Source organism: Mobula hypostoma, chromosome 3 (assembly GCF_963921235.1).
Source record: "Mobula hypostoma chromosome 3, sMobHyp1.1, whole genome shotgun sequence".
NCBI lineage: Eukaryota > Metazoa > Chordata > Chondrichthyes > Myliobatiformes > Myliobatidae > Mobula > Mobula hypostoma.
The window spans coordinates 15,735,530-15,753,948 of record NC_086099.1 but is presented as its reverse complement, the minus strand read 5'-3'; the positions used below and the strand labels follow the sequence as shown (position 1 = coordinate 15,753,948).

The 18,419-nt window shown below is 42.6% G+C and overlaps 1 protein-coding gene across 2 annotated transcripts in view; it reads left to right on the top strand.

Annotated features, from left to right (window-relative positions):
* Nucleotides 1–18,419, top strand: part of ccbe1 (collagen and calcium binding EGF domains 1) — a 444,507-nt gene that overhangs the window by 409,506 nt on the left and 16,582 nt on the right. For both annotated transcript variants that reach the window (XM_063042052.1, XM_063042051.1), the window contains exons 6-9: nucleotides 320–426; nucleotides 1,416–1,539; nucleotides 14,288–14,427; nucleotides 16,331–16,366. In XM_063042052.1, coding sequence (XP_062898122.1) covers nucleotides 320–426; nucleotides 1,416–1,539; nucleotides 14,288–14,427; nucleotides 16,331–16,366 — 407 coding nt within the window. The remainder of the gene's footprint in view (nucleotides 1–319; nucleotides 427–1,415; nucleotides 1,540–14,287; nucleotides 14,428–16,330; nucleotides 16,367–18,419) is intronic.

Here is an 18,419-nt window from a genome sequence, read left to right as displayed (position 1 = left end):
TCCCACACCCCCCCCCCACAACATTCCATCCTCGCCATTCCCAACATCTTTTGCTCCCGCCAGATTTACAAACTCACTCTCCTCTCCATAGAGCACTGTGCAAAAGCCTTAGGCACCCTACTTTTTTATCGTTCTATCCATTTATAGCCTGTATTCTATTCCCTAGTGCATCAGTGTTATTTTTCAGCACCACCAAAATAAAAAACAAAACTGCTGAATCAGAAAAACAGCAGACTCGCTAATTAACTAATCATTGACTGTTTATTAAACACTAAATTTTAAAAATGACCTATTCCTCATTTTGCTTCGACTCTTTTAGCTGGCCAGTATCTAAAGTCCGACACCGTGATGGAAGCTGACACCTGTTCCACAACCTGTGAGGAGTTCCAGCAGATAAAGCAAACAGTTCTACAGCTAAAGCAAAAGGCAAGGGGATTAATTTGCATCAAGCCTTCTTCCCTTGAGACACTTACTTCCAATGGTAAACGTTGTTAATCGTAAGGTTATTTGATTGGGTGGTTGTCCATGGTATCCTCGATGACAGTTTTGAAGCCTGTGTGGGAGAGTTCCTAAAGTGGAAAAGCCATTCCACAGGGGCAGTCCCACTCTCTCGACCCTGAAAGTCCAAGTCCAGTTGTACAAGGTAGTCATCACAAATGATATAACCTACCCTTCATTCCTTTCAGACTTTAATGTTGCTGTGACTGCTCTTCATGTCAGAATAGTTGACTGAATGTGGTAACGGCTCCATTAGAGTCAGATTTTCTGACAGTTACCACTTTTAGATCATATGAAGAGAAATAGACTTCAATTGTAGAAGAAATATTGCAGAGAAATTGTATGATCTTTCAAGAAGTGATTATATCAGAGAATGTGCAGAATCTGGAACATGGATGAAAGAAAAATGGAAGGCTATGTGGAGGGAACAGCTAGGTTGACCTTGGAGGAGGTTAGCGTGTTAATCCAACATCGTGGGCCAAAGGGCCTGTACTGTGCTGTATTTTTCTGTTCTATACAGCATTTACTTACTATCCTTAACACCATGGCATTTCGGACAGCAGTGAAGGTCCTTCATCTCTGTCTGGTCTTGGCCACTCAGATGTAGAAGAATTCTTCAGTGCTGTTTCCCTAACTAGTTTATTTTACCAATCAGGGATGTTAGCACTGAGCTGAACCTCCATACCTGGAGGACCTGTGGACTACTCATCTGGCCTTTAAACTTTGACCTGTTTGGCATGGGTGACCCTACCCAGAGTCAAAGCATAAAGCCCTGACTTCAGCTGACATAGCTCTCTGGGTCACTGAGGCACACAAGCCTCCAAACCCAACAATAATATTGTGGTCCTCTTGAAGGTTATGCAACATTAACAACAAATTAATTCATTGATTAACAACAGATTTTATCTTTCTTTTAGATCACTTCACTGCCCAACAATGTTGATGATATTAGTAAACAAAAATCAAACAGCCAGAAGTTATTTTCTTCCAACAGTTACAATTCTGGATTTGCTGGGCTTCCTGGGCCTTCGGGACCAGCAGGTAATAAGGCAACTTTCATACTATAACCTGCGATTCTTTATCTTTTCAACTTCAAATGCCGGAAAAGCAAGTTAAAAATTCTGAAGAATGAAGCAGCAAACAAATTTCAAAGGTTAAACTAAATTTTATTATAGAGTACATAAATGTCACCACATACAACCCCGAAATTCATTTTTCTGCGGGCATACTTCGCAAATCTATAGAATAGTAACGGTAACAGGATCAATAAAAGATCAACCAGAAGACAATAAACTGTGCAAAATGCAAATACAGTTAAATAGCAATGAATATTGAGAACATGAAATAACAAGATAAAATGTCTTCCAAGTGAGATCATTGGTCGTGGGAACATCTTATTGGATGGGCAAGTGAGTGTAGTTATCCCCTTTTGTTCAAGAGCTTGATGGTTGAGGGGTAGCAATTGTGGTTGAGGGGTAGCAATTGTTCTTGAACCATCATTATTTTCCAGTGAGGTTTGGTGAGACTAGGACTACAGGTCATGGGTTAAAGGTGAAAGATGAAATGTTTAAGGGGAACGTATTCACTCAGAGGGTGGTGAGAGTGTGGAGTGTGCTGCCAGTGGAAGAGGTGGATTTGGGTTCATTTAAGACTAGGTAGATTGATAGTTCAGTATGGACTAGATGGGCTCAAGGGGCTGTATCTGTCTGAAGTGTTCTAAGACTCTTTGAGTCTATTTGGTTCAAAAAGTAATCTCAGCATGGAATAAACAGAAGGGCCTATTGAAATATTATGGATTAGATTTGAAGGTCAACTAAATGCATTTCTGGGGAGAAATAATGGGTCAGTAGTGTTGGTTTCTAGAGTAAGAATCGAACAATGGACACATCAAAAATGACCAAAGGTCCATAATACCAAAGATATAGGAGCAGAATTAGGCCATTCAGCCCATTTATGTCTGCTCCATTATTCCATCATGGCTGATTTATTATCCCTCTCAACCCCATTCTTCTGCCTTCACCCTATAACTGTTGATGCTCTTAATAAGTAAGAACCTGTCAACCTCCACAATAAATATACCCAATGACTTGGCTTCAGAGCCATCTGTGGCAATGAATTCCACAGATTCAATGCCCTCTAGTTAAAGAAATTCCTCCTCATCTCTGTTCTAAAGAGATGTCCTTCTATGCTGAGGCTGTGCCCTCGGGTAGTCGACTTAGAGTTCAAAGTAAATGTATTATCAAAGTACATATTTGTCACCACACACAACCCTGATATTCATTATCTTGAGGGCTTACTCAATAAAACGATAGAATAATAACCGTAACAGAATCAATGAAAGACTGCACCAACCAGTGTCCAAAAGACAACAAACGATGCATGTACAAATGGAAAGAAATAATGATAATAAATAAGTAAGCAAAAATTATTGAGAACATGAGATGAAGAGGCTTTGAAAGTGAGTCAATAGGTCGTGGGAACATTTCAATGATGGGGCAAGTGAAGTTGAGTGAAGTTATCCCCTTTGGTTCAAAAGTCTGATTGTCGAGGGGTAAAAATGTTCCTGAACCTGGTGGTGTGAGTTCTGAGGCTCCCCCAGTAAAGGAAACATCCTCTCCACATCAACTCCATCAAGACCTTACAATAATCAACTGTTCTCAGTGAGATTCTACCACCCCACTTCATTCTTTTAAATGCCATAAAAATCTCCTCGGATGTTAACCATTTAATTCCCGAGTTAGTCTCGTGAATCTTCTCTGGACCTTTTCCATTGTTCTGTTTCTTCCTATTATATTATTACCAATTGACTTTGTAATGATTTTGCAACAACAAACAGAATAATTTCTGTTTATTTAGTGCTTTTATCACAGCTGAATATCCAAAGGCACTTGGACAATCAACGTCAGGGGTGCGTAAAAAGAACTACCTTTCAGTCAGGGCCGCATTCCAGATTTAAAAAGCAGAGCTTGGAGCTAGATTTTCTGAGTTGGACAATCGATGTCAGGGGTGTGTAAAAAGAGATACTTTTTAATCAGGCGGTAATCGAGATTTTAAGGCAGAGTTTTGCGGCAGTTACCTTGAGTTGAGGAGTGGTTAATCAGCAAGAGGGATTCATTAGGAATGGCCAATGAAAATAATTCATAAGACTATAAGACAAAGGAGCAGAAGTAGGCCATTCGGCCCATCGAGTCTGCTGCACCATTTTATCATGAGCTGATCCATTTTATCCTATTTAGTCCCACTGACCCGCCTTCTCACCATAACCTTTGATGCCCTGGCTACTCAGATACCTATCAATCTCTGCCTTAAATACACCCAATGACTTGGCCTCCACTGCTGCCCGTGGCAACAAATTCCATAGATTCACCACCCTCTGACTAAAAAAATTTCTTCGCATTTCTGTTCTGAAAGGGCGCCCTTCAATCCTGAAGTCATGCCCTCTCGTACTAGACTCCCCCATCATGGGAAACAACTTTGCCACATCCACTCTGTCCATGCCTTTTAACATTCGGAATGTTTCTATGAGGTCTCCCCTCATTCTTCTAAACTCCAAGGAATACAGTCCAAGAGTGGACAAACTTTCCTCATATGTTAACCTTCTCATTCCCGGAATCATTCTAGTGAATCTTCTCTGTACCCTCTCCAACATCAGCACATCCTTTCTTAAATAAGGAGACCAAAACTGCCCACAGTACTCCAAGTGAGGTCTCACCAGCGCCTTATAGAGCCTCAACATCACATCCCTGCTCCTATACTCTATTCCTCTAGAAATGAATGCCAACATTGCATTCGCCTTCTTCACTACTGACTCAACCTGGAGGTTAACTTTATGGGAATCCTGTACGAGGGCTCCCAAGTCCCATTGCATCTCAGAACTTTGAATTCTTTCCCCATTTAAATAATAGTCTGCCCATTTATTTTTTCTGCCGAAGTGCATAACCATACACTTTCCAACATTGTACTTCATTTGCCACTTCTCTGCCCATTCTTCAAATCTATCCAAGTCTCTCTGCAGACTCTCCGTTTCCTCAGCACTACCGGCCCCTCCACCTATCTTCGTATCATCAGCAAACTTAGCCACAAAGCCATCTATTCCATAATCCAAATTGTTGATGTACAATGTAAAAAGAAGCGGCCCCAACACTGATCCCTGTGGAACACCACTGGTAACCGGCAGCCAACCAGAATAGGATCCCTTTATTCCCACTGTCTGTTTCCTGCCAATCAGCCAACGCTCTATCCACGTATGTAACTTTCCTGTGATTCCATGGGCTCTTATCTTGTTGAGTAGCCTCATGTGTGGCACCTTGTCAAAGGCCTTCTGAAAATCCAAATATACAACATCCACTACATCTCCCTTGTCTAGCCTACTGGTAATTTCCTCAAAAAATTGTAATAGGTTTGACAGGCAAGATTTTCCTTTAAGGAATCCATGCTGAGTTCTGCCTATCTTGTCATATGCCTCCAGGTACTCTGTAACCTCATCCTTGACAATCGACTCCAACAACTTCCCAACCACCGACGTCAAGCTAACAGGTCTATAATTTCCTTTTTGCTTCCTTGCCCCCTTCTTAAATAGCGGAGTGACATTTGCAATCTTCCAGTCTTCCGGAACCATGCCAGAATCTATTGACTTTTGAAAGATCATCGCTAATGCCTCCGCAATCTCCACAGCTACTTCCTTCAGAACACGAGGGTGCATTCCATCTGGTCCAGGAGATTTATCGACCTTTAGCCTATTCAGCTTCCTGAGTACTTTCTCTGTCGTAATTGTGACTGCGCACACTTCTCTTCCCTGCCACCCTTGAGTGTCCGGTATCCTGCTGTCTTCCTCAGTGAAGACTGATGCAAAATACTTGTTCAGTTCCTCTGCCATCTCCTCATCTCCCATTACAATTTCTCCAGTATCATTTTCTATTGGTCCTATATCTACTCTCACCTGTCTTTTACTCTTTATATACTTGAAAAAGCTTTTAGTATCCTCTTTGATATTATTTGCTAGTTTCCTTTCATAGTTAATCTTTTCTCTCTTAATGACCTTCTTGGTTTCCTTTTGTAAGGTTTTAAAAACTTCCCAATCCTCTGTCTTCCCACTAATTTTTGCTTCCTTGTATGCCCTCTCCTTTGCTTTAACTTTGGCTTTGACTTCTCTTGTCAACCACGGTTGCATCCTTTTTCCACTCGAAAATTTCTTCTTTTTTGGAATATACCTGTCTTGCACATTCCTCATTTCTCGCATAAACTCCAGCCACTGCTGCTCAGCTGTCTTTCCCGCCAGTGTCTCTTTCCAGTCAACTTTGGCCAGTTCCTCTCTCATGCCACTGTAATTTCCTTTACTCCACTGAAACACCGACACATCAGATTTCAGCTTCTCTTTTTCTAATTTCACAGTGAACTCAATCATGTTATGATCACTGCCTCCTAAGGATTCCTTCACCTCAATCTCTCCAATCACCTCCGGTTCATTACACAATACCCAATCCAGTACAGCCGATCCCCTAGTGGGCTCAACAACAAGCTGTTCTAAAAAGCCATCTCGCAGACATTCTACAAATTCTCTCTCTTGAGATCCAGTGCCAACCTGATTTTTCCAATCTACTCGCATGTTAAAATCCCCCACAATTATCATAACACTGCCCTTCTGACAAGCCTTTTCTATTTCCAGTTGTAATTTGTAGTCCACATCCCTGCAGCTGTTTGGAGGCCTATAAATAACTGCTGTCAGGGTCCTTTTACCCCTGCTATTCCTTATTGGGTATTGGGGGTAAGGTATTGATGTGGATAGAGAATTGGTTAGCAGACAGGAAGCAAAGAGTGGGAATAAACGGGACCTTTTCAGAATGGCAGGGGGTGACTAGTGGGGTACCACAAGGCTCAGTGCTGGGACCCCAGTTGTTTACAATATATATTAATGACTTGGATGAGGGAATTAAATGCAGCATCTCCAAGTTTGCGGATGACACGAAGCTGGGCGGCAGTGTTAGCTGTGAGGAGGATGCTAAGAGGATGCAGGGTGACTTGGATAGGTTGGGTGAGTGGGCAAATTCATGGCAGATGCAATTTAATGTGGATAAATGTGAAGTTATCCACTTTGGTGGCAAAAATAGGAAAACAGATTATTATCTGAATGGTGGCCGATTAGGAAAAGGGGAGGTGCAACGAGACCTGGGTGTCATTATACACCAGTCATTGAAAGTGGGCATGCAGGTACAGCAGGCGGTGAAAAAGGCAAATGGTATGCTGGCATTTATAGCGAGAGGATTCGAGTACAGGAGCAGGGAGGTACTACTGCAGTTGTACAAGGCCTTGGTGAGACCACACCTGGAGTATTGTGTGCAGTTTTGGTCCCCTAATCTGAGGAAAGGCATCCTTGCCATAGAGGGAGTACAAAGAAGGTTCACCAGATTGATTCCTGGGATGGCAGGACTTTCATATGAAGAAAGACTGGATGAACTAGGCTTGTACTCGTTGGAATTTAGAAGATTGAGGGGGAATCTGATTGAAACGTATAAAATCCTAAAGGGATTGGACAGGCTAGATGCAGGAAGATTGTTCCCGATGTTGGGGAAGTCCAGAACGAGGGGTCACAGTTTGAGGATAAGGGGGAAGCCTTTTAGGACTGAGATTAGGAAAAACTTCTTCACACAAAGAGTGGTGAATCTGTGGAATTTTCTGCCACAGGAAACAGTTGAGGCCAGTTCATTGGCTATATTTAAGAGGGAGTTAGATATGGCCCTTGTGGCTACGGGGATCAGGGGGTATGGAGGGAAGGCTGGTGCAGGGTTCTGAGTTGGATGATCAGCCATGATCATAATAAATGGCGGTGCAGGCTCGAAGGGCCGAATGGCCTACTCCTGCACCTATTTTCTATGTTTCTATGTTTAGCTCAACCCATAAAGATTCTGCACCTTCCGATCCTATATCACCTCTTTCTAATGATTTAATATCATTTCTTACCAATAAAGCCACGCCTCTCCCTCTGCCTACCTTCCTATCCTTCCGATACACCGTGTATCCTTGGACGTTCTTTGGAATTCAAGTGCAAGCAGAGTGGCCATTCTTTTCAGTGTGCCAGTGTTTACCGTGACTTTGGCTCATCAGGCTTGGGTGAAGTATCTTGTAAATTACCCTCTTTCTGTTCTTATTTGCTCATTTCTCATCTATTAGAACATAACTGTTTGGTGAGGGTGGCTACAGGGGCAGGGTTTTGTACTCTGTATGGGATGCGGGAGGTCTGGGAGACCTCCAGTCTCCCAGATAAACATATCTGCACCAGGTGCATCAAGTAGCAGCTCCTGGGAGAGTGTATTAAAGAACTGGAGCTGCAGCTCAATAACCTTCAAATCATACCGGAGAAAGAGGATGTGATAGACAGGAGCTACAGGCAGGTAGTTACCCCTAGATTGCGGAAGACAAGTAACAGGGTGACCGTCAGGAGAAGGAGGGGAACTACACAGCCAGTGCAGAGTACGCCTATGGTCATTCCCCTCAATAATAAGTATACAATTTTAGAGCTTCTTTTGGCCAATTATAATGTCTATGTGACAGTTTTATAATGTGCAATTCTGGCTTTAGGATTAGATTATTGGATCTGAGCTTGGTTACAGATGAAGAAACTGTTCTTCAATGAATTGATTATCTCCATCTGTAGTTTACAGAAGTAGGATATCTGACCCAGTCTAGTGGTGATGTCTGCAAAATGTTGTTCTGTGAGAAATGTGCTGGTGTAGACAAAAACTGAACCATTAATAAACATGACCTGCAGCAGAATCAAGCAGAAAATGTAAACTGCCTGAAGTAGGAATCAGTATTGAGTCCAGAAGGCAACAACATCTGAGATTAAGGTTCAGGTTTATTGTCATTTGCCTGTACATATATACAACCAAATGAAATAATGTTCCTCCAGACCACAATGCACTCACAAAATATATATCACAGACACACATAAAAAATATTAGTTAAAATATTATTCAAAGTATATCTACATAAGAACATAAGAAATGGGAGCAGGAGTAGGTCATCTAGCCCGTCAAACCTGCTCCACCATTCAATAAGATCATGGCTGATCTGGCCATGGACTCATCTCCACCTACCTGCCTTTTCCCCATAACCTTTAATTCTCCTACTATGCAAAAATATATCCAACCTTGTCTTAAATATATTTACTGAGGTAGCCTCCACTGCTTCATTCAGCAGAGAATTCCACAGATTTACCACTCTCTGGGAAAAGTAGTTCCTCCTCATCTCTGTCCAAAATCTACTCCCCCAAATCTTGAGACTATGTCCCTTAGTTCTAGTCTCACCTATCAGTGGAAACAACTTTCCTGCCTCTATCTTATCTATTCCTTCCATGATTATGTATGTTTCTATAAGATCTCCTCTCATTCTTCTGAATTACAGCGAGTACAGTCCCAGGCAACTCAATCTCTCCACTAGTCCCCTCCCCTCTGGAATCAATCTGGTGAACCTCCTCTGCACCGCCTCCAAATCCAGTATATCCTTCCTCAAGTAAGGAGACCAGAACCGCATGCAGTACTCCAGGTTTGGCTTCACCAGTAGTCTGTACAGTTGCAGCTTAAGCTCCCTGCTCTTAAATTTAATCCCTCTAGCAATGAAGACCAACATTCTATTTCCCTTCTTGATAGCCTGCTGCATCTGCAAACCAACCTTTTGTGATTCATGCACAAGACACCCAAGTCCCTTTGCACAGCAGCATGCTGCAATTTTTTACTAATTAAATAATAATCTGCTCTTTCTTTTTTTCCTTCCAAAGTGGATGACCTTGCATTTACCAACATTGTACTCCATCGACCAGAGCTTTGCTCACTCACTTAGCCTATCTATATTTCTCTGCATAGCTTCTCTCCGTATCTTCTGCACAATTTGCTTTTCCGCTCAATTTAGTATCATCAGCAAATTCAGATACACTAAACTTGGCCGCCCTTCCAGATCATTAATGTATATCGTGAACAGTTCAGGCTCAGCACCAACCGCTGCAGCACATCACTCACCACTGATTGCCAACCAGAGTAACACCAGTGTATCCCAACTCTCTGCTTTCTATTGGTTAACCAATCCTCTGTAGACACTAATACATTATATCCTCAAACAACGCCAGTAAGTTTGTCAAACAGGACCTGCCTTTGCTGAATCCATGCTGTGTCTGCCTGATGGATCCATTTCTTTCCAGATGCCTCGTTATTTCTTCTTTAATGATAGCTTCAAACATTTTCCCAACTACTGATGTTAAACTAACTGGCCTATAGTTACCTGCCTTTTGCCTATATTCTTCTTTGAACAGTGACGTGACATTTGCCATTTTCCAATCCACTAGGATCTGCCAGAGTCTAGAGAATTTTGGTAAATTATTACCAAACCCTGTATTATAACTTCTACCATTTCTTTCAGTACACTGGGTGCATTCCATCAGGACCAGGGGACTTATCTATCTTCAGGCCCACAAGTTTGTCCAGCAATAACTCTTTAGTGATTGCTATTCTATTGAGGTCCTCACCTCCCATCACATGCATAACATCTTTCTTTGGCATGTTAGACATGTTCTCCATCGTGAAGACTGACACAAAAGAGTCATTCAAAGCTCGGCCATTTCCTCATTACCCAATATCAATTCCCCCTTCTCGTCCACCAAGGAACCTACATTCACTTTAGACACCCTTTTCTGTTTTATATAATTATAAAAAATTTATCCATCCATTTTTATATTTTGTGCTAGTTTATTTTCATAATCTATGATCCCTTTCTTTATTGTTCGCTTAGTATTACTTTGGTGCTTTTTAAAGTTTTCCCAATCTTCCAGTTTCCCACTACTCTTGGCGACTTTGTATGCATGAGCTTTTAGTTTGATGCCTTCTTTTATTTCCTTAGTCATCCAAGGCTGGCTCTCCCCACACTTACAGACCTCTTTGAAAGTCTTCCACTGTTCCTCAACCATCCCACCATACCGCCTGTGCTCCCAGTCTACACTAGCCAAATCCTCCCTCATCCTATTGTAGCCTCCATTGTTTAGGCATAATACACTAGTTTTAATACACTGTTGAACCTTCTTTTTGTATGAGAAATTCAATCATACTGTGATCCCTCTTTCTAAGAGGATCCCTAACTACAAGATCACTAATTTTACCTGTCTCATTGCACAGGACCAGATCTAAGATAACATGTTCCCTTGTAGGTTCAGTAACTGCTGTTCAAGAAAGCCATCATGGATGCATTCTATGAAGTCCTCCTCAAGACTGCCTCAACCACTTGATTCACCCAATCTATGTGCAAGTTAAAGTCCCTCACGATATCTGCTGTTCCATTCTTACATGCCTCAGATATTTCTGTTTTTATTGCCTGTGCCATTGTAATGTTATTATTCGGTGACCAATAGACAACTCCTACCAGTGATTTTTCCCTTTACTATTCCTAATCTCTACCCAGATAGATTCAACATTCTGCTCCTTAGATCTTGTATCATCTCTCACTATCGTCCTGATCTCATCTTTAATTAAGAGTGCTACCCCACCTCCCTTCCCTTCCTGCCTATCCTTCCGTATTACCTGATATCCTTCGATATTTTGTTCCCAATCCTCTCCATCCTTCAACCACATTTCTGTAATGGCCACTAAGTCATACCCCTTTGTACTGATTTGTGCCACAAATTCATTGACCTTATTTCAAATACTATGGACATTCAGATAAAATGCCCTTACACCCATCGTGCTTTTAAAATCTTGTAATCTTTTTCTCTTTCGCACTTGACTTTTCTTCACTCCAGTCTTACTTTTCTCTTTTTTCTTTTGCTTTTTCTTTATCTTCATCCACACTTTTCTCTTTTATATTATCAATACTTCTCCAATTTGTTGAACCCACCCCACTACAATTTAGTTTAAAGCCCTATTTATGAGATCCAGGTCCCATCACGATTCAGGTGGAGCCCGTCCCATTGGAACAGCTCTCTCATTCCCCAATACTGGTGCCAATTTCCCACTTCTCCCACCCAATCCTTGAGCCACACATTTAACTCACTAAAATTCTTGACCTTATGCCAATTTGCAGTGTGGCTCAGGTAGTAATCCAGAGACTACTACCTTTTTGGTTCTGCTTTTTAATTTAGTCCCTAGCTGCTCAAATTCCCACAGCAGAACATCTTTCCTTATTTTACCTATGTTGTTGGTACCCACATAGACCACGACAACTGGATCTTTCCTCTCCTACTGCAAATTCTTCTGCAGGTCAGATAAGATGTCCCGAACCCGGGCACCAGGCAAGCAATACAGTCTTCGTGACACTCTCTCCTTGTGACAGTGAACTTTGTCTATTCCCGACTATACTATCTCCAATTACCACTACATTTCTCTTTTCTCCCCCCTCTTGAATGGCTCCCTGAACTACTGTGCCACAGTTAGGTTACTCATCCTTCCTACAGCCCCCACTCTCATCCACACAGGGAGCAAGAATCTCAGACTGTTGGACAAGCTCAAGAGCTGAGGCTCCTCCAGCACTGTCACTTGGATCCCACCACCCACCTCACTCGCAGTCACACCCCCTCTTGTCCCTCACCATAGACTGAATTTGAGGCAGCTAATGGGTGAGACTACCTCCTGAAACAGACAATCCAGGTAACTCTCCCCCTCCCTGATGTGTCGCAGTGTTTGAAGCTCAGATTTCAGGTCATCAACTTTGAACCCGAGTTCCAAAGCGCCAACACTTCCTGCAGATGTGGTTACCAGGAATCCCAGTGGGGTCCACCAGCTCCCACATCATGCAGCTACAGCACATCACCTGATCCTGCATCATCCCTCCTTTATTTAAATCGCTGCAATTTAGTGACTTTTTACTGAGCCCTTACAAAAGTCTTATGTGCTACTTATCTGTGCCTTCCTGCCAAAGCCTCAAGTTCCCACTCCTACGCTGGTCCACTCACACAATGGCCGCTCTGCTTTGACCCTGCTTTATTTCTATTTGCTCCTGCTAATGAATTGTGAATCGATTGGTCCGCCACTAATGCACCAAGCCCCACGAAACACTCCCTTTTTACACTCTTCTCCCCGACCTGTACGAAGTTCTCTCTCTCTGCGAATGAATTTGTCTGCCTCTAATACCAATTCAATGCATAAAACATGTAGACATGGTCAAGAGGTTCAGTTGCAATTCAGACCAAACAACAAATGTGAAGAATTGTGACCCAAGTGATTTTGACCATGGAATGATTGTTGGCGCCAGAGGGGGTTATCTGAGTATCTCAGAAACTCCTGGGGTTTTCATGCATAGCAATCTCTAGAGTTTACAGAAAATGGTCCCAAAAAAAATCCAGTGAGCAGCAGTTCTGCGGGCAAAAATGCCTTGTCAATGAGAGAGGTCAGAGGAGAATGTCCAGAGTGGTTCAAACTGACAGGAAGGCGACCGTAACTCAATTTAATTTATTTATTTAGTGATACACCACAGAGTAGACCCTTCCAAACCTTCGAACCGAGCCACTGTATAACCCCCAACAACCCCAATTTGACCCAAACCTAATCACGGGACAATTTACAATGACCATTTAACCTACACAGTATGGCTTTGAACTGTGGGAGGAAACTGGAGCACCCAAGGAAAACCAATGCATTCCACTGTGAACATGTCCAGAGACTTTTCACAGCACCAGAAATGAACTCTGAACTGTAATGCCCTGAGCTGTAATAGCTTCACGCTAACTGCTCCAGTACCTTGGTGACCGTGTGTTACAAGCTGTGTAAATACATCTATTGATGCTTCTGGACACGTCTTCAGTGATGTTCCTGGAATCATCGGGTGTTTCAGGTCTTTCAACATCATACAACCTCCTCCAGGTGACCCAGCCGGGGCTGATCAGACCCCAGCTTGTGTCCAGATGGCTAGCTACTTGTGACTCCATGGCTCCCCTCTTTTGAGCCACAGCCATCTTGAGGCCCTCTCTGCCGCATCGGTGGTACTGCAGATGGCTCTTCTCTTCCTCTCTCCCTTGATGCCCAAAATGCTGAAGGCTCTAACTAAAGAACGGGCTATGAATCCCCTACAACCAACCTCCACTGGGAGAGACCTCGCTCTCCATCCAGCCTGCTGATAGTTGCTGACCAGTCCTGCGTACTTGGAGAGCTTCCCTTCAAAGGCCTCTTCCAAGCTATCTTCCCATGGGACTGTCAGCTCCAGCAGCACCACTTGCTTAGTCGACTCAGACACTAGGACAATGTCTGGTTGCAGGGTGGTGGCTGCGATATGGTTGGAGAACTTCAGCTGCCCTTCGAGGTCCACCAACAGCTGCCAGTCCCTTGCAGAGGTCAGAATGCCTGCAGATGTTCCTTAGGCAGGTATTGGCTGCTCTCCAGCTCTGACAAAGAAGAGCACCTCTGAACACACAACACGTCTGTAAGGAGCCAGTACATTTGCCATGAGGCCCCATGTGTTGCCTTTGCTTGCTCCAGTTTCCTCCCCTATTCCTATTTTGGTTTAGCAAGTTGTGAGCATGCTATGGTTGACACCAGAAGTGTGGCAACACTTGCGGGCTGCCACCAGCACAATCCTCGCTGATTTGTTTTGACACAAATGACACATTTCACTGTATGTTTCAAGATGCATCTGACAAATAGTGCTAATCTTTAATCGGTATCCTGTACGTGGACAGATCCAGGCATCTCTCTGCATATGGCACCCCATGAAAAAAAACTTGCTGTGTCTTTTTGTTCTTAGAGGAACCTCTGCTCATCTAACATAATTATTGCACATTCCTCACTAATATAATCTGGTTGTTTTACCTGATGCTCTGCAGGTCTCCCTGGTTCCAAAGGAAGCAATGGCCCAAAGGGACAACAGGGACCACCAGGACCCCCAGGACCCAGAGGACCCATGGGACCTATGGGCCCGTCTCCTGACATATCTCACATTAAACAGGGAAGAAGAGGTCCAGTGGTCAGTATCTACTCTTTTCCTGAAATGCTTAACTTAATAAACATCAAAGGTTCTCAAATATCAATGGGCAAGCTTTCACCATGACAGAAATAAAACTCACTAGCATTAATCAAAGGGAATAGTAGGATTACCCACTCGATCCTTCTCCCTTTTACCATTCCTAATTTTGGTTCTCCTCTCATCCTTTCTCTTCTACTCACTTGCCCATCACCTTCCTCTGTTTCCCCTCCTCCTTCCCTTTCTTCCATGGCCGACTATCCTCCCCTATTAGATTCCTCCTTCTTCAGCCCTTTACCTCTTCCACCTTTCACCTCCCAGCTTCTCACTTCATCACCCCTTTCCCACCTACCCGCCTTCCCCGCTCACATAGCTTCACCTATTGCCTACTATCTTGTACTCCTTCCACTCCCCTCAGCTTCTGGCTTCTCTCCTCTTCCTTTCCAGTCCTGATAAATGATCTCAGCCCAAAACATTGACTCTTTATTCCCCTCCACAGATGATGCCTGACCTGCTGAGTTCCTCCAGTGTTTTGAGTGTTTGCTCAAGGTTTCCAGCATCTACTGCATGTCTTGGGTTTATGTTTTGGGAATATAAATGTGTGCTGATCAATTCCCACTACGCTGAAATTGATGGGACCCCTTACTCACTTACTGCCTAGTACACCAGCAATGAGGGTCCTCCATCTCTGTCTGACCATACAGTCACACACAGATAAAGAAATTATCTCTGATGTTTCCATTTCAATGATGTTTCCGTTTAGCCCTGAGCTGAACTGCCATGTCTGGCGGACCGGTGAACCACTCTTAGTCTTGCCTCTACCCTTTGACCTATTTGTCATGGGTGACACCACCAAGAGCCAAAGCACAAGGCCCTCCAGACAACATAGCTCTTTGGATCATTGAGGCACCGCAAGCCTCCAAACCCTACGAAAAGTTTGTGGTCCTCTTGGAGGATAGGGCACCCTTGACATTAGCAAAGTATCTGTGATATATTTCAAATATTGTGAAGGGGGCTATATATGTCATCTACCATTAGATTACCTACATTTTGTACCCTATTTTCCTTTACCAGCTTTCATCTGAACAGAAATAGAAATGACGGTTCTACCCGCATTACAATGGGCTGGGGCCACATCACTTGAATAAAAGTCCAATTGTGACAAGAGATAAAAAGTTTCAATAAGTGCAATAACTACTTGTTCACAGATCTCCTCTGCTAAATGTAGAGCTTCCAGTAAAATACAGAACAATTCAATAATATCATTTTCATTTTGATATAATTGGCTCTGTTATCAATGCACTAGTAAATACACTCACCTTATACTTTCCTCTAATCTCCTTAAAATTATGCCACTCATATTAGCTGCTTCCACCCTGGGGAAATATCTTAGGCTGTCCACTCGATCAATGCATCTTATGATAAAATAAATAATAATAAAACATTAAATTACAGTAATAAGTATAGATATATTTAAAAAGTTAAATTAAATAAGTAATGCAAAAGAAGAAAAGGAACGTGTGTTTCTTACACAATAACCCACACAGAATGCTGGAGGAACTCACTAGGTCAGGCAGCATCTATGGAAAAGAATAATGAGTTGATGTTTTAGGCTGAGACCCTTGTGGACTGATTTCCACAACAGTTGTGATTCCACAACCGAGATTAGTTTTGCTTGAAATTTCTAATTATATTTAATTACTTGAATTTAATATCCCCAGTGTGGGATTTGAACCTACAACATTGGATCTGTAATCTAGAATTCTGGTGTTGGTCTGTTATCTTAACCACTATGCTATGATAGTCAGCTCCATTGATAATAGTTCTCTGATATTATTACTTTACTTTCATAGTCTTTTGTTTTAGGATCACAATGAGATTCTATTGCTTATTCCATTTATATCAGGGTCCACCAGGAGCGTCTGGAAGAGATGGTGCCAAGGTAGGGAAAGCAGCTCACCTGTTTTTATTATGGTAGAATGCATTGTCATCAACCAATATATCATTAGTTTAATAAGCTGAAATCTTCATCTACTAACATCATAGATTTCAACACATTCATTTGAAAATATTGTTTTCTTTATTTTAATTATTTATTAAGAGACAGTACAAAGTAGGCCCCTCTGGCGTTTCAAGCCACGCCACCCAGATTCCCCCAATTTTAGACCAACCTAATCACGAGCCAATTTACAATGGCCAATTAACCTACCAACCAGTATGTCTTTGGACTGTGGGAGGAAACCAGAACACCGAGAGGAAACCCATGCGGTCACAGGGAGAACATACAAACTCCTTACAGCCAGTGGCAGGAATTGAACCCCAGTCACTGGTACTGCGAAGTTTTGTGCTAATCATTATGCTACCATGCCATCACTGCATGGTATGCTGATGGGTTCTGGATTAGTAAGGGCATCATAGGTTACAGGGGGAAGGCAAGAGAACGGGGTTGAGAGGGATAATAAATCGGCCATGATGGAATGGTGGAACAAACTTTTTCAGCTGAAATGCCTAATTTTGCTCCTATGTCTTATGGTCTTATTGCCTCCTCAATAGAATACAGTTTTATTTCATCACAGTCTCCTCAAACACTCTGTTTTGCATTCTACAACACAACACCACATTTACTATACATTAGGTTGCAAAATCCTTTAGGCTATCTTGAGTATGTAAGAGTTGCTGTATCTTTCTTTTTAATGCTTTGAAAGAACAATTATAGAAACATAGAAAGTCAGAGCAGATGTAGGCCCTTTGGTTCTTTGAGCCTACTACACTATTCTATGTGATCCTGGCTGATCGTCCAAATTCAATACTCTGTTCAGGTTTACTTCCCATATTCCTTGATCTCACTAGCCCTAAGTGCAATATCTAATTCTTTCTTGAATGTAGAGAATTATGCATAATCGAGTGGTACAGCAACTGCACTGCACGTGACTGCAAGCAACCATAGAGAGCTGTGAACACAGCTCAGCATATCACAGAAACCATCCTCCCCTCTATGGACGGTGTGAATCTGTATAATTTATTGTCACAGACGGCTGTGCAGGCCAAGTATTGTGCATGTTAATGGGTTCTTGATTAGTAAGGATGCCAAAGGTTATGGGAAGAAGGTGGGAGAACGGAGCTGAGAGCAGTAATGAATCAGCCATGATGGAATCGTGGAGCAGACTTGATGGGCTGAATGGCCTAATTCTGCTCCTATGCCTGATAGTCTTCTCACTGCCTCATTAAAGCAGCCAGTGTAATCAAAGGCCCCAGCCACTCCAGCGATTCTCTCCTCTCCCTCTCTCACTGGGCAGACGATACAAAAACCCAAAAGCACACAGCAACAGTCTCAAAGACAGCTTCTATCCTGCTGTTATGAGACAGTTGAATGGACCTCCTTAACAATACGGTGACCTCACAATCCACCTTGTTATGATCTCGCACTTTAACATTTACCTTCACTGCACTTTTTCGGTAGCGTCTACACTGTATTCTGCATTGTTATTGTTTTCCCTTATGCTAGCTGTAATGATTTGATCTGTGTGAATGGAAGGGCGCCGCTGTAGTGTAGTGGTTAGCACGTGCTATTACAGCTCAGGCCATTCCAGAGTCAGAGTTCAATTCAATGCCACCTGTTCAGAATTTGTACATACTCCCTGGGACCGCAAGAGTTTCCTCATCTCAACCTTAAATCCCTTATCCTTAGGCATGTCATGATTACCCTCATCATGATTCCCCCACCATTGAGAATATCCTTCGTGCATCTGGTCTAACTGGTCCCAATGGAAATTTCTGTCTTCTCAATCTTTTAAATCTCCCTTCTCAGTCTTCTAAACAATGGTGAATATAAGACTAATAGATACAAATCTCTCTTCACACATCAGAGTTACTCTATATTTTATATCTCATGACAGGGAAATCTAGAGAACATACTTACCGATAGATACTACAGGTTCTCAAGGTTCTGAATGGGTAGCTAGATGTTAAATTGATTCCAACTGTCACCAACATGG